We start from the raw sequence: 15,103 nt of genomic DNA on the forward strand, positions 1-15,103 counted from the left end.
GATTTTATTAGTAGTACTGTTATCATCATTATTATTGGTCATTTTTTTATTTACTTCCCCTCCTTTTCCCTTTCTTGCATTTCATAGACTGCATAAGTTGGAAATACCCACACTTCACACACTACAACCTCGTTAAACACTCTATATCCTTTTGGAATGTCATGTAACTGTTATCTTGTCTCCCATGTTCGGTACTGTTTTGTTAATGTTTCTTTGTCTCAATAAAAAAAAAGTTTCTGTAAATGGGAATTTCCTTTTCCACATATTTCTCTGGGAAAAACAGTGAAAATCACCACTGCTACACAAACAAGAGACAGACTGGGTGTCTTACATATTTCCAAATGACACTAGAGTAACACAGACATATTCTGAATCACTAATAAAAACAATTATTTGTATAACTGTGCATTTTTCACGAGAAACTTCATCTCCAAATGGATTTTGATGGATCTATCATAAAACACACACAGAAAAAAACATGCACAGTGGAAGTTTAAATTAAAATCATAGCTTAAAAAACAAAATTCCTCAGTCCTTTAAATAGCACACACTAGAATGTTGCAATGAAAGGAGGACCTCAATCTCAAAAATTCCCAGAACACATACGGAAATGTTAAACTACACACCATGGGTTCTACGTTCTAGCTTCGTAAAGTGCGTTTGTGTGGCATGTCTTTGGTGTGTGTACTGTATGCAGCCATCACATCTGCCTTTCGAGCAGACGGAGTGGATGCGTTTCACTTTTCTGTGTCTATGTTCATGTCTTTATGAGACTGAGTGTGTGGATGTGTGCATGTCAAGAAGTTATTGTTAAGCTAACAAATTATGTCAGTTGTTTCACCACCTTCAAAAAAGTAAACATTTGTAACGGCATCTTCCTACCTATGACACTCTTGGCAAAGGAGGCCCTCTTTAGCGTGGCTAACCCCAAGTCTCCTATCTTCACCGAGCCCGTGGGCCCCGTGATAAAGATGTTGTCGCATTTCAGGTCTCTGTGAATGATGGGTGGAGCTCTGGTGTGCAGGAAGTGAAGGCCTTTGAGGATCTGTCTGCACCACGAACGCAGGACCTTGATTTTCATCACCTTGAAACGTTTCAGGTAACTGCAGGACACAGAAGTCACACATAAGATAGCATGTCATTCAACAAAGTGAAATAAAGTGTACAAAACTATAGGGAAAGCACAAGATTCAGCCCATCAACAGCCATACAACCTGTTTAATTGTGCCTTTTAGTCATCAATTAACAGTGCAGATGCCCACTGATCTTGTATAGCTGTAATACATTATACAGCATGTTGCAGTCCGGCCATACGAATGCCACTCATTTTATAAGCTAATCTTCTAGACTGAGAACAAGGTACAGGACCATTTAATATTTAATCATTTAATTTTAATCCTAAAGTATTTCCAAACAGTTGCCTATTGTCTTATTCCCTTATTCACACTTATTCCTGTCCAAAGTTATGAGAGCCTGGAATCTATCCCAGAATACAAGCACAGAAATACCCTTTGACAGGTCCCTCCAGGCAATGGGAAATCTAGTACAGACCCACACCTGTGAGTGATCTACAGTCTTCACACTCTGTCTGGCTTTCTACATCTTTGGAATGTTGGAGGAAACCTCACAGAAATTAAATTCTGATGAAATTATTTAATGAAAAAGCTTCAGTCAAAATTCCTCTTGAAGAGATTTGAGAACTCATGCAGAATTCATTTGTCTGTCACTGTTGATTAGCCAATTTAAAATAAATGTTTGAATCCTAACAAGTGTTATTTTTTATTTTCTCATATCTGCTGGGTTCTTTCACTGCCCAGTTCCTAAGAAAATTTAAGTAGGGTGTCAAACAGCACTCCCTAGCCATCTTCTGATCAGCCAGACAATGAGGAGGATTCAAGAGACATTAACTATTCCATGACTTCTCACCCTTCCATATGTGTAAATTTCACTGCATTACAGCAGGTAGAATCATTGTGTTGGAGCTAATTTGATTAATTCATTAAAGCACTTTGGTTCCTTCTTATTCTAGTGACTATATTTAAATCAAATGTCCAAGCTTCACACTTAGATGGAATCTGCCCATGGTCCTGGTGAATAACTGGCAGCTGACTGAACCACTGAGTGGCCCCATCTCCACAGCTGACCTGATGCAGACCAGCATCAGTGAGTCTGGCTCTAGTGGCAGCACCACAGATCTTGAGTGTCAACAGCTACTCTAATAATCCAGCAACTGCAAATCTGTTTTCACTGACGGGGAGCAGCCCAGACAATCACTGGATTCAACATTGGAGAGCAATCTACTACAGCCCACATCCATCTAGTTAGTTTAAGATCCAGATGCACTACGAGCCATAGGTGCGACCGTACAGAGGCAAACAGCTGCCAGGCCAGCAGGCAGCACCTCTGCTAATTGGTGGGGTCTAAAGAAAACAATGTGGAGTGTGTCCTCGGCCTAGGATGAACTCTATTTGTACTGAGATTATTGATGACACTACAGAATTCACACCAGACTGTGAACATTATAACATATACTATAGTATTTTCAGCCTGCTAACATTCCATGCCCTGAAGGCAAACTCCATATGAAAATAAGTCAATCCACCCAGAAATTTTGCTCTGATAAATTCTTCCATGTAACTATAAAAGACAGGGGGAAATAGCTTCCAACTGTGTGCAAGAGAGAAACTTGTGATTTAAAGTCATGGAGAGATTTCACTGTTTAATTAAGAAATATAAAGAATTATAAGAATATAAACCTCTTCTATGCATCTCTGAAGAAACAGCACTGTGTTCTACTCTTCTTCTCTCAGTGTCCTCCTTTCTTTTACCTGCCCACCCACCTCTTCATCACCTGTCATCCCTGCTTTCTTTGTCCCGCTTTCTAAAATCAGAACAGTGTTGACAGACAAGTTAAACCCTGTGGCATGTGATACTAGAGTGATGCTGCACAAAGCAACTCTCGCATGCACACACACACACACACACACACACACACACACAAACATTCACTCGGTCATGTTCTTTCAACACATGTAAGGTGAATACATACAGTGACATCTGCAATGATAAGTGAACCCTACAGAATTACTTGTCTGCATGAACACATTTGTCTTAAATATGGTCAGATCTTCATTTCAGTCACATGAACTGTCCATACTGAACATATCATTCAGACAGCTGGGGCTGGGAAAAGGTTTGTGAACACTAGCCTAATGACACACACACACACACACACACACACAGAGCCATAGAGATGTGTTATACTGTACCCTCACGCCAGGCTGGTTAGTTTTTCCATCGTCACAATCTCCCTCATTCCCTATCAGTCCTCCCTCTTGTCATCTCTGATACTTTTTCCACCACTTCAGTGTCCCTCTCCTTTCTGAGTCCTCATCTGGATGATGGCCATATTCCTGTGCGGCCTTGATCCTATTCTTATATGTGCATGCAGGTACTAAACATAACTGCAAAAAACGCATGTGTGTGTGCATGCATTTCATGCACCTTATTTACAATGCAAAGAGTTTTATTATTTAATTAGTTGATTGACAATAAGTTCATCCACAAAGGTTCAATTCTTTTTTAAACACATTTGCTGGAGTTTTTTTTTTTTGTCTTTTTTATTGTGATAGAAAATATTTTTGGGTTACAGACTTTGGGCAAAACCATATATTATCTGAAAACATGACCTTGGGGCCTTGGCATTTTTTACACTGATTTTACAGTACAATAAATCCATTCATTTCTGACAATGCATCCTTTAAGTAAGGAATAACCTGCTTTTAATTAGCATTTGCCTTCTGTTAACTCTGTCTGCTTCTTTTCATGCTAATATTTAATTCACCCTTTTTTATTTTCTAAAAACCTTTATCCTAAATGTGTACTTCTTCATTTCCTCTTTTTAGAAGTGGTAACTCCAAGAAGTGTTTGGAAAACAGAAATGGTTTTTGTTAATCCTCTGATTCAAATTCTGAACATTTTACTGTTATGTATCTAACATGCTGGACAGATTTAAGAGTGTCTGCACAGCTTTTGCATTTCTCCCTACATTCATGAAAGTTTTCCACTCTTCCAGTGGAGGGTGCTACTGTCCACAGTAGTACTGCGCTGCCGGATTAATTCTCTCATTCTGTGGTCACAGGTGGTTCATTAGTTTGTCAGTCACCCTGCCTAGATGCCTTTACACTGAATCTCTGGTTATCTGCGTCTCTAGCAATCTGACTATTTCTGTCAAACTAACTGTGTGTGACAGTCTGGCCACATTCCAGCTCTCCCTCATTCTGCCCCGCCCCAACGTGCCTTATTTGGTCTCTCCACATCTCCATCAGGAATGAGAGGAATCTGCAGCAGAAGCAGCAGCTGGCAGGTGGGCTGATGTCCCATGATGCACTGCATGGAGCACGCCTTGTGCCACTCACCCCACATTTAAACTTTTATAGTGTTGGGAGCTCAGCAATCATTTTTGCAGTCACACTTCTATTCTCTACAGGAGAAAGACCGGCATTCGGTCATGGCATGGACAATGACAGCCAAAGACACATTCATTCTCCACAGTGAATTTAGCAGAGGGGGGCAGACGCTGCTATTGACATGTAAACCACAAATGTAACATTTGTCACACGCAAAGAACAGAATCTCCCCATGATACCTAGCGTTAACCTACTTATTCTGTGTAAATGAGGCTCAAGTCTAATGAGAATATGCCTTAAACATCCAAACTGGGAGCACTGCAGCGTAAGTGTGCTGTGCCATCATTTCGCTCTTTAAAGTCACATAAGCACATTGACAAACCCTCAATTAGTCACATGAATAATGTACATAATACACAGATACATGCTGTACATGTAATGAATCAGACACACTCACTGAACTCCTAACAGCTGCTCTCAGCACAGGAATCATGCTGACATGTCAGGTGCTTACGACATTACTGGCAGCTGAAAATAAAATAAAACTGCATACTGGTTTGACACAAAAATGAGAGCAGGTGAGTAATCAGTAATGACAGTGCTCTTCAAAAGCACAGGTGAAAATACATGTAGATGACTGAATGTGTGTTTGCTGTGCACAATCCCAAAGAACACTATAAATGCTAATGCCAATAAGTTAGGCTTAGTTCTTTTGTACCAGTTGAAGGCAAATTGTATTAGTCAGATCCAATTTTTGTGTTCATTTCATAGTAGGGTCTTTTATTTGCAGTGACTAAGTGTTTCACACCTTCCAGTTACATCTACTGTATAATGTTCTGTTCATTCAATGCATCTCTGTGTGGAGTAGCTGAGGTCAGAGTGGTAGAAAGTACAGAAAAGACACCACAGTTGTTGGATAGCTAAATACTGCTTTACCTCCAAAGTCACTAAATAATGGAAATGAAATGCATCTCTCATACACTCACGTTTTAAGTGTGCCAGACGTCATGAGTTCAGTGACTAGGACTATACATTTCTTTCCTTTGCACGGTCCCTCCCAGGAGTCATAGAAGCGGACAATGTTAGGATGCTGGAGACCCTTCAACATGCCGGCCTCCTCTTTGAATCGCTGACGCTCCGACTTGGACAGTTTACGATCCTATAAGACAGAAGAGGGAATTTAGTCATATATCCACAACACTAAGAAAACATTGTTCATCTGAAATCTGGAGAAATTTTTACCCAAATAAAACTTGCCTGTAAAACATGTTATTACAATCAAGAGAAGCAGGAAAAGGTTTTGCCGGTTGGAGAGAAGAGTTAATAAACAGAGCAGGAAAAAAGGTTATGCAGAGGGATGACTGTGGGAAAGGATTAACTACCTACAAAATATGGGTCCAACTATGATTTGACAACAGGATACAAGCATCTTTAATATCTATCACTGATGTAAAATGTAAAAATACTGATTCAGATGAAATATGAATCCAGGTACTATCACAAAATGTTGCTCTAGTGAAGGATGTGGATAAAACAGACAGTCCTCAAGCCACTAACATCCAGAAAATGTGAGGCTGCATTTCGATCCATTTTTGACACTGTATACTTCATTCTTCAGTTATTTGTGAGGCACTTGGTGACAAACTCATTTATGAAAGGGATATTGGTGACTTTTTGTGACCGCAGTAGTGTGGGATCTCAGTGTAAAAACAACTAAAGCCTGAAATCCTGGCTCCTACTACTTATGTCCTTCATATTTTTCTTTTTCAGTCCTAAAATGGAGGCTTTAAATTTTGCACCAAGCTTTATCTGAGTCTTTATTAGATGCAGCCACCAAGTGACAGTTTGACCAAAACAAGCTAAGAAAAGAAAGTTGAAGTCTACATTCTTCCATTCTGTGGAAAGGGAACTTCTCAGAAAGGTCCTTCACACATACACACAAACAGTTTAATAGGCAGCTCTACCACTGATACCTCCATAGATGCAAAGAGCAGTATAGGCAGGTTGACTCTTGTAACAACACGCTACTGTGTGCATGCATACATGAACATACGTGTGTAAAAGCTCTAATGCATTCATCTGTGGCTGCTCTGTGTACGTGTAGGTTTTAATTTCAATGTAGAAAAGCCAAAATTATTTATAATGATTTGGTTGTAGGCATTACTTTAATTCTTGAAGTTAACCAGTTCTCTGTTGCAGTTTAAAGGAATATATTCCACAGTATTCTATGAGATTTTGTGCTAGGTGAGAGTGTGTATATGCTCATTTGATTTTCTCTGTGTGCACATTGATGTTTGTAGTTTCTTCACCAGCCCTGTGTCTAACTGTAGCTGACACATCCAGCACATCACTGCCCAAAAAATAAATAAAATCAAAGCTGCCTGACAATGATAAAAAATAAGCTGACAAGCTCAAAGCATTTAAGCCCAGATATGACTGCAAAGTCCTCCTTAAATTATTAAGCTGTTACAAATAGGCTGCACCAGATATGAAAAAAACAGGTTAAAACTAAAATGAAATAGATGTTACAATTAACATGGAACAAACAGAAATGTGTGCTTTCAGAGGAAATCATGACACACATCCTGAATGTTTCATAATATCTGTGACCCTTTAAGAGGAAGAAATGACAGGCATGTGAACAGACAAACATTGAAAGAGCAGCATCACAGACACAAACGGCGTTATGTGGAGTGGTGGAAGAGGTGCACAAAAGTAGCAAAAACTAAGTAAAAGTAGCAATACCACAGTGTAGAAATACTCTGTTACAAGTCTTGAATTCAAAATGTTACTCAAGTACAAATGTACCAGCAGAAAATATACTTTAAGTACCAAAATTAAAAGTACTCATTAAGAAAAATGGTTTACACTGATGTACATCATATTGTTCAATTATAATTATTTATGTATTATTGTGTACATCACATTTAATGTTGCGCCTGGTAAAGGTAGAGCTCATTTTCATCTTATATGTTTATAATTTCAATTACTGCTGGGTAGCTTATTAAATTTACACTAAGGATCAATAGATCTTGTAATTATACTGTATTTTGTTTTAGCAAACTTTTTCTGAAAAGTTATCAAATAAATATAGTGAGTAGAAAGTACAATATTTTTCTCTGAAATGTAGTGCAGTTGAAGTATGTAGTAACAGAAAAAGAAGATATTCAGGTAAAGTACAGAAACCTCAAAATTTTACTTAAGTACAATACTTGAGTAAATGCACTTAGTTACTTTCCACCTCTGGTTATGTGTCTGTTTAGAGAATGCATGAGAGAATACCTGAAACCTCGAGTGTGCAAGGGGCATCGAGGCATGTCAGAGTCTTAAATTTAAGTTCAATTTACAGAAGCGACAATATTTTAAGATGAAACAAGGTCAGATGTTCGAGGTTAGACGCCTACTTCAAGGAACATTATCAGGATTATCACCATGGCATCCAGTTTCAAAAAGAGGGTCAAAGAAGGAAGCCTCGACTCCAAATCAGTGGTTCTGCTTCACAAATTAAATGCTGTGAATCAGTCACTGTATTGTTTTGAATACTTCATTTGAATATGAATTAAAAACTTAAATTCAAACAGTGCAAACTATCAAAACAAAGAACATGCTCGTCACTCAAATGGTTTAAAGTGCATGCTGGTTAGTTTTCTGTTTGACCCGAGTTGCTCTAACATGACACATGTAGGCAAGATCAAGCTCCTGCAATTTTTGGAGGTAAGCACCACAGCTGCTCTCCACCAACTGCAAGAGGCCATGATGGGAAACACCTGGCTCTCACCTGAGCTAAGAGCTGATTGGTTTGTTTGTTGGATAAATAACATTGTTTTATAAAAATGTACAGTACATGTTATTTAATGAAAGAGAACTGGTTTTTATTAGTCAGCTTTTGTACTATGAAGGTTTATTTTGTTCATGGCTGATTGTGACTTTCATCAGTCGGAGAGACTGATCAGTCAGTCTCCGATAGTTCTACTCTACATTATTATTACTTAATCTGGCGGAAACATTTGGTCAGCAGAATGTGAGGATTCTGTTGAGAAGCCGAGACGATATCCGACTGATCATCACTGAAAGCATGCCGTTTCTTTCCACTCACTGTTTAATTTGACAAGGAAACTGATGTATATGTTGAATATATGTATGTAGTTTCAAAATCAGGTCTGATCAGCTAATATAGAGCAGAAAACTGATATGACTTCAATACATGAGAATTGTTGCTTGTCTACTAAATGCTATGCAAAATATCTGAGTACTAAAGAAATTAAAACACAAACACAGGCTACCTATATACCAGTCTTCCTGTCAACCTAAAACAACAACTACTGGACACTGAGTACAAGCTGACTAGTTTGGTTTGATGATATCTATTAAATCTGCATCTGATCTAATGAGACGTGAGTGTTTCTGTGTCTTCCTGTACAGGCTGTGAAGGCTGGTGGGAAAGGTTCCACACTGTCTGTCCTGACTGTGGCTTACTGTCACAGCCCCATGCTGCTACCAGCTCCTCTGGTCCGCTGTCAAGATGAGATGCAGTACATATGAATGCATATGAATGAATTCCTTCTCTTTTTCCTACTATGATCACATGACCTTGTGATCACATATCAATAGCCGAAGGTCACCTGACTTACTGGAAACATTCCACTTCTCAGCAGCACTTAAAAAGACCCTGACTACCCACATCACTCTTAGACAACTCCCTCAGGGGACTAGATCACGCCTGTGTCTCTCACTTAGTTTCTCTCTCTTACTGTGTGTGTTCTTGTACTTGCTACATAGTCCAACAATTTTTTTTTTTTTTTGCTACAGAGTCAGGACATGTTTGGAAAATGACGACATTTTGGCAGGTCCTCACATTTTCAAATACCTTTTTGAGGGTTAAGACTTGGCTTTAAGGTTCATGTTAGAATTAGTTTTCGGTTAGGTAAGGGTTATAGTTTAAGCATTTAGCTCTGATGGTTAAGGTTATAGCAAGGTTATAGCAGTCCACTGTCATCTCCACTGTTCTGAGCATGTTCAGCTCCAGGATGTTGCAACCACACCACAGGACCAGCTGTTCAACCTCCTATCTACAGGCTGACTTGTCACCGTCTCAGATAAGACCAATGACCGTTGGATCATCTGCAAACTAGGAATTTAACAGAGAGGTCCTCTGAGGTGCAGTCGTTTGTGTAAAAGGAAAACAGCAATGGAGAAAGAGCACACATCCCTGAGGGGCGCCTGTGCTGATAGTGTGAGCGTTGGATGTGGCTCTCCCCAGCCTCACCTGCTGCTTCCTGTCTGTCAGAAAGCTAGTGATCCACTGACAGGTGGGGACAGGCACAGTGAGCTGGGTCAGTTTAGAGTGGAGGATGTCCGGGATGATGGTGTTGAACGGCGAGCTGAAGTCCACAAAGAGGGCTGGTACATAGGTCCCTGGAGAGTCTAGGTGCTGCACAATGTAATGCAGTGCCATGTTGATTGCATCACCCATTGACCTATTTGCCTAGTAAGCAAACTGCAGGGGGTCCAGCAGAGAATCTACAATGTCCTTCACGTGGGCCAACACCAGTCTCTCAAAGGACTTCATAACTACCGATGTCAGGGTGACAGGTCTGTAGTCATTCAGTCTACTGATGGAGGGTTTCTTGGGATGACGGTGGAATGGTTGAAGCAGGAGCGGATTTCACACAGCTCCAGTGATCTGTTGAAGATCTGTGTGAAGATGGGTTGCTGCTGGTTCTGAGGTGAGGTGGGTGACAGGTGTGGAGTTCTGCTTCTAAAACCTACAGTAAAACACATTCAGGTCATCTGCCAGTTCTACAGCAGGGGGGTGGTTTCCTGTAGCTATTAATGTTTTTCAGGTTTCTCCAAACAAACGAGGGGTTGTTTGCTGAAAACTAGGTTTTCAGCATTTCAGAGCAGCTCCCCTTTGCTACTCTGATCTCCCTTGTCACTATGTTCCTGGCCTGCCTGTGCAGGATCCTGTCTCCACTTATGCTCTTTGGACAACAAAGATGCCAGAGTTTTACTGTGAACCAGGGCTTGTTGTTGTTGTGCGTGCAGAAAGTCTTGGTGGGCACACACATCCTCACAAAAGCTGATGTATGTCACAGTGTAATAGATTTGAGCAGACAGCCTACAGGGGGGTTCCTAATCCATTATTAATGATTCATTCTTCATTCTAGTGTAGAAATGAGTACACATCACACACACATATTCTTTGAGACATTAGCGCAAATACATATAAAAACAAAACTGTAGTCAGGATGTGGGTATACAAGGAATTAATTTGATATAGTGTACAGCACATACTGTACATCTTAATGCGAGTGGCTGTTTTCTCTCTCTCTCTCTTTCCCCTCACTCCCTCTCTCTCTTCTGTCTTTTCTGCTCTGAGCTTCAAATATATCATGAGGCTTGAGTTGGTCAGACTCACTGTCTCTATCTCATACACACTAGCTCACACGAGCACACACCAAAGCAAGACATGCCTAAATCCACAGCCTCTTATCTGACACTCACGTACAATTTGTTTCAAACTCTAAGCCCAGCATCACTTTGTCACTACCTTCTTCTCTCATCTGAACTTGAAAGAACGCTTCACTACATCCATGTGCAAGTGATAGTTCTGCCAACTGAAGACATACATAAACACAAACAAATATCTGCATACACTGACAGGCAGGCAGAAACAGAATCAGCAGTATTAAAGCATTATACAGCTTCCTGCAGAGAGGCTGAAAGCTGATATCCTCTGACCAACTCATCCAGTATATATATTTCGATATATATTTCAGGGAAGAAATACTTTTTAAATCACCTTCAACTTTGGAGTTTGTACACACAATTTACAGCAATGCAAATCCACAATCAAAGTGCCAAAGTGAGTTTACATAGCTGATTATTATTTACTTGAGTGACACTATTCACCATGTAGAGAGTAATATGTCCAACATTACACACATACATTTACAACATGCACCCATGTGCCCAAAATGACAACCAAGTTAGGAAAATGTAATGCAGACCATCCTCATAAAACTACTATAAAGACCAAAGTAGCAAAGTATGCTTTGGGTCAAAAAAAATAAAAAAAAGCTGAAAATCATTTATTAAAGTCTCTTTATTAGAAGGTTGTATTGCTGGAAGCACTTAAAGATGATTTGGTTTATATCTAGATGATGATAAAAACAAACTGTTCAAGGTCCACAGCTGCATTCTATTTATATGTGAAGAAGACAATCAGGAGTGAGAGAGGGGAGAATGATGAGATGCTTTGAAGAATACTGCACTTAAAAAAACTGCAATGAAATCATTTATCTTCCCTTAAAACCAAGCATGACCTAATGGTTTTGCCTTAAAATCATTATTCCAGTGCATAACAGGACAACTGGCAGCATCCTTTTCTGTCACACAACTCTTCTTAGGAGCCAGGCTAAACTATAAACCTTCCATCCCAGTTTCCCTAGAATGTGCTGTTGACCCAGTTTGATTCTCCTCTGATGAACCTATGCATCTTGACCCAGATTTCAAATGCGGTTGATCTGTAACTGGAAAGCAAAATCAGGGCATGTTCATTTTTACTGTATTAAGCTTCGTGGTTCAGTAAATGAGCCGATTTGTTTCTATAGATTGTAAAGACCTACAGTGGTGGTGGTTACAGATTCCTGGTGCATTGGGGTGTGTGCATGTATATTTGGCCATCTGCAAGAACATGAAATACACCTGGTATGCTCCATTATTATGTGGACAAAGTGTCTCTGAGACCCCTCACACTCAAGAACCACAAACCCCCAACAGCACATACACAGCTAATAAAATGGAACACAAAAAGACATAGATGTACAGGTATGCGTCTCACCTGCACACACAAACCAAAACCTCTGCAGCACCTATATTGCAGCTTATTATGGCTAGTCAGCATCAGTATATGACTGAAACTGATGTAGAGTGACCTCATTTTAGCATAATGTGCCAAAAAACGAAGGTAACACCAAGTTAAAGTTGCTTGCTCAAAGTGTGGTCTTCGGGAGGAGGACATACTGTCTGTAGTTTTGAGTTGTAACAGGCACTACAAACTACAGAATGGATTCAATGACAAGTCTTGTGTGCAAGTGTGTGCGCATGCACTTGTTGTGTACTAATGTGATAACAATAGGTGCCGTCTCTGCCTGCCACTCACTGCACACCCTATTGTCTCATCTTTCTGTGCCTGACTGTTCAACACACATACACACACCACATACCAGAGCAGTCACCCTCTGTCTTCATCTCTCCTCCTCTTTCCCATCTCCTCACTGCGCCTCCAACATCATCTTTCTTTCCCTTAATCTATGTGTTTCCTAACCTTTTCTCACCACTTTGCTCTTTTCCATTTATGGGAAATCCTCAGAACACAAGCAGGATACATTATAAATATGCTTTCCCTCCCACATAAACACCTACAGTTCAGGCACTTGATCCAACTGTCTTGATCCAAAGGAAATCTGAGGGCAGTGAGTGGAGTGTTAATCCTTTACCCTTTAATCCCTTTAGTGTTGATCCTTAACAGAATAGCATGCCATACACAAAGGATCACAATACCTGAAATCATCTCAAATTTGGAACTTATCAGTAAAAATACTGGCTTTTAAAGTACAAAGTGAGAACTAAAAAAGGCTATGAATAATCAAAAATGTACACTTTAAATCTTCAAACATAGTTTTTAACATTTAAGTTACAGTGCACATCTCTAATTCCCAGGCTAATAATCTAGTTCCAATCTAATGCCCAAATCCTGAATCAGCTGAGATCCAATATCCAAGATGCTAATAAAGCTATGATTGTGGTTTTGATTGAAATGATTAGCAGCAAACAGTGGTCTCCTTTGTTGTTCATACAGGAAACAAAGAGCCAATGAAATCAAATCAAATCAAATTTTATTTGTATAGTGCCAAATCACAACAAAAGTCATCTCAGGACACTTTATAAACTAAGGTCTAGACCTTACTGTTATCAATATTATTACATAGGGGAAACCCAGCAATCCCCTTGAGCAAGCACTTGGCGACAGTGGGGAGGACAAACTCCCTTTAACGGAAGAAACCTCCGACAGACCCCGGCTCTTGGTGGGCGGCCTTCTGCCTCGACCGGTTGGGGTGAGTGGATAGAGGAGAGACAAAAGAAGAAAAGCAACAAGACACAACAAACAATCAAACACTGGTCAGGTTGATGTGGCTGGTGACTGCTCATCAGAAATCACATGAAAAAAAAAAAAAAAAACATGGATCCAAAGTTTTACAGTCACAAGGGGTTACTACTGGCCACATAACCTTTTTGTTTGTTTTATTCCAATTTTGCTTTTTTCATTAGCACTACAAAAAGATTACCGGGAGTAATGTGAAACAAAAGGTTAGACGATTCAGACGAAGATTCAGTGGTATGCAGCAAGGCAGAAACTGTTAATAATAAACAAGAACTTCCCTCCTTGTTTCAAAGATAAAAATAAGAAAAAACTGATCAAGAAGTGACAGTCAACAACATGGGAGTGACACAGACTGGACATGGGGACTGTCACAGGGTGCACCATCTCTGTGATCCTGTTTGCTCTAGCAATGAACATGCTGGTGAAGTCTTGCTGAGCCAAAATTTAGGGACCCTAGATCAAAATCTGGAATCCATCGCCTTTATGTACGACTTAACAGTGACTACTAAGTTGGTGCCTGAAGGCAGATGGATGGCCTGGAGAGGCTGATGGGATGGGCCAGGTTCTCAGTCTCAGAAACATCAATCCCCACCTGCTATGAGAAGCCTATGAAGCCAGTCTGGGAAAGATTTTTGCCTGCAGCCTCAGGGATACGGCATCCATTAAGAACACCTGCAAGGAGCTGGAGGTCTAAAAGATGTTGACAAGACAAGCCTTCCAGGAAAATTCAAGCACGGGACTCCGCCAAAGACCCTGTGATTCCCCTGATTTCCTGATCTCTTACCTGTAGAGGTAGGGTGCAGAGGCTTTGAAGGACAGTCCCCCTGTATACACTGAGCTTGGCATTACAGGCAAGAGGAGGAGGGCCATCTATAAAAACACAGGGGCTGCAGAGAAAGCATCCAGGTGGCCCTAGATCAAAAGAGAGGATTCAAAAGAGAGTGCTGCTAGGGCTTGACCAGCTTCAAATGGGTCGCTTGAGTGATCGTGCATGATGAATGAAAGACCTGAAATGCCCAATGACCTCAGTTAACATCACTGATGAAAGACCCTAAAACGTTCCTTTTAAGGTGGGCACACACTTAGCAACTGCAGTGCTGATTATGAATTTGTATTTGGACATGTCACAGAAAAAGCTGAACCAGAATATAGGGAACCCAAGTCCAAGATCCACCAACCACCAATTTGTCTCTTTATGTATGACTTAACAGTGACTACTGAGTTGGTGTCACAGTGGTGTATGCAATTAAGTGTAGTCAGGAGTGTAACAACTTGTACATTGGTGAAACTAAGCAGCCGCTTCACAAACACACGGCCCAACACAGGAGGGCCAACTCCAGTGGACCAGAGTCAGCAGTCCACCTCCACCTGAAGGACAAAGGACATTGTTTTGAGGACAGTGAAGTCCAGATCCTTTCCAGAGAACATCACTGGTTTGAGAGAAGAGTTAAGGAAGCTATTTTTGTAAAAATAGAACACCCCTCACTAAATAGGGGTGGTGGACTAAGACACAACTTGTCTTCCATCT

The 15,103-nt window shown here is 40.3% G+C and overlaps 1 protein-coding gene across 1 annotated transcript in view; it reads right to left on the reverse strand.

Moving 5' to 3' along the window:
- The window catches only part of wnk1b (WNK lysine deficient protein kinase 1b), a 100,360-nt gene that overhangs the window by 39,832 nt on the left and 45,425 nt on the right, over positions 1 to 15,103 (reverse strand). Inside the window, 2 exon segments of the mRNA XM_020599626.1 lie at positions 883 to 1,103; positions 5,396 to 5,568. Of these exon segments, the coding sequence (XP_020455282.1) occupies positions 883 to 1,103; positions 5,396 to 5,568 (394 nt within the window).

Source organism: Monopterus albus, unplaced genomic scaffold, assembly GCF_001952655.1.
Source record: "Monopterus albus unplaced genomic scaffold, M_albus_1.0 scaffold41.1, whole genome shotgun sequence".
NCBI lineage: Eukaryota > Metazoa > Chordata > Actinopteri > Synbranchiformes > Synbranchidae > Monopterus > Monopterus albus.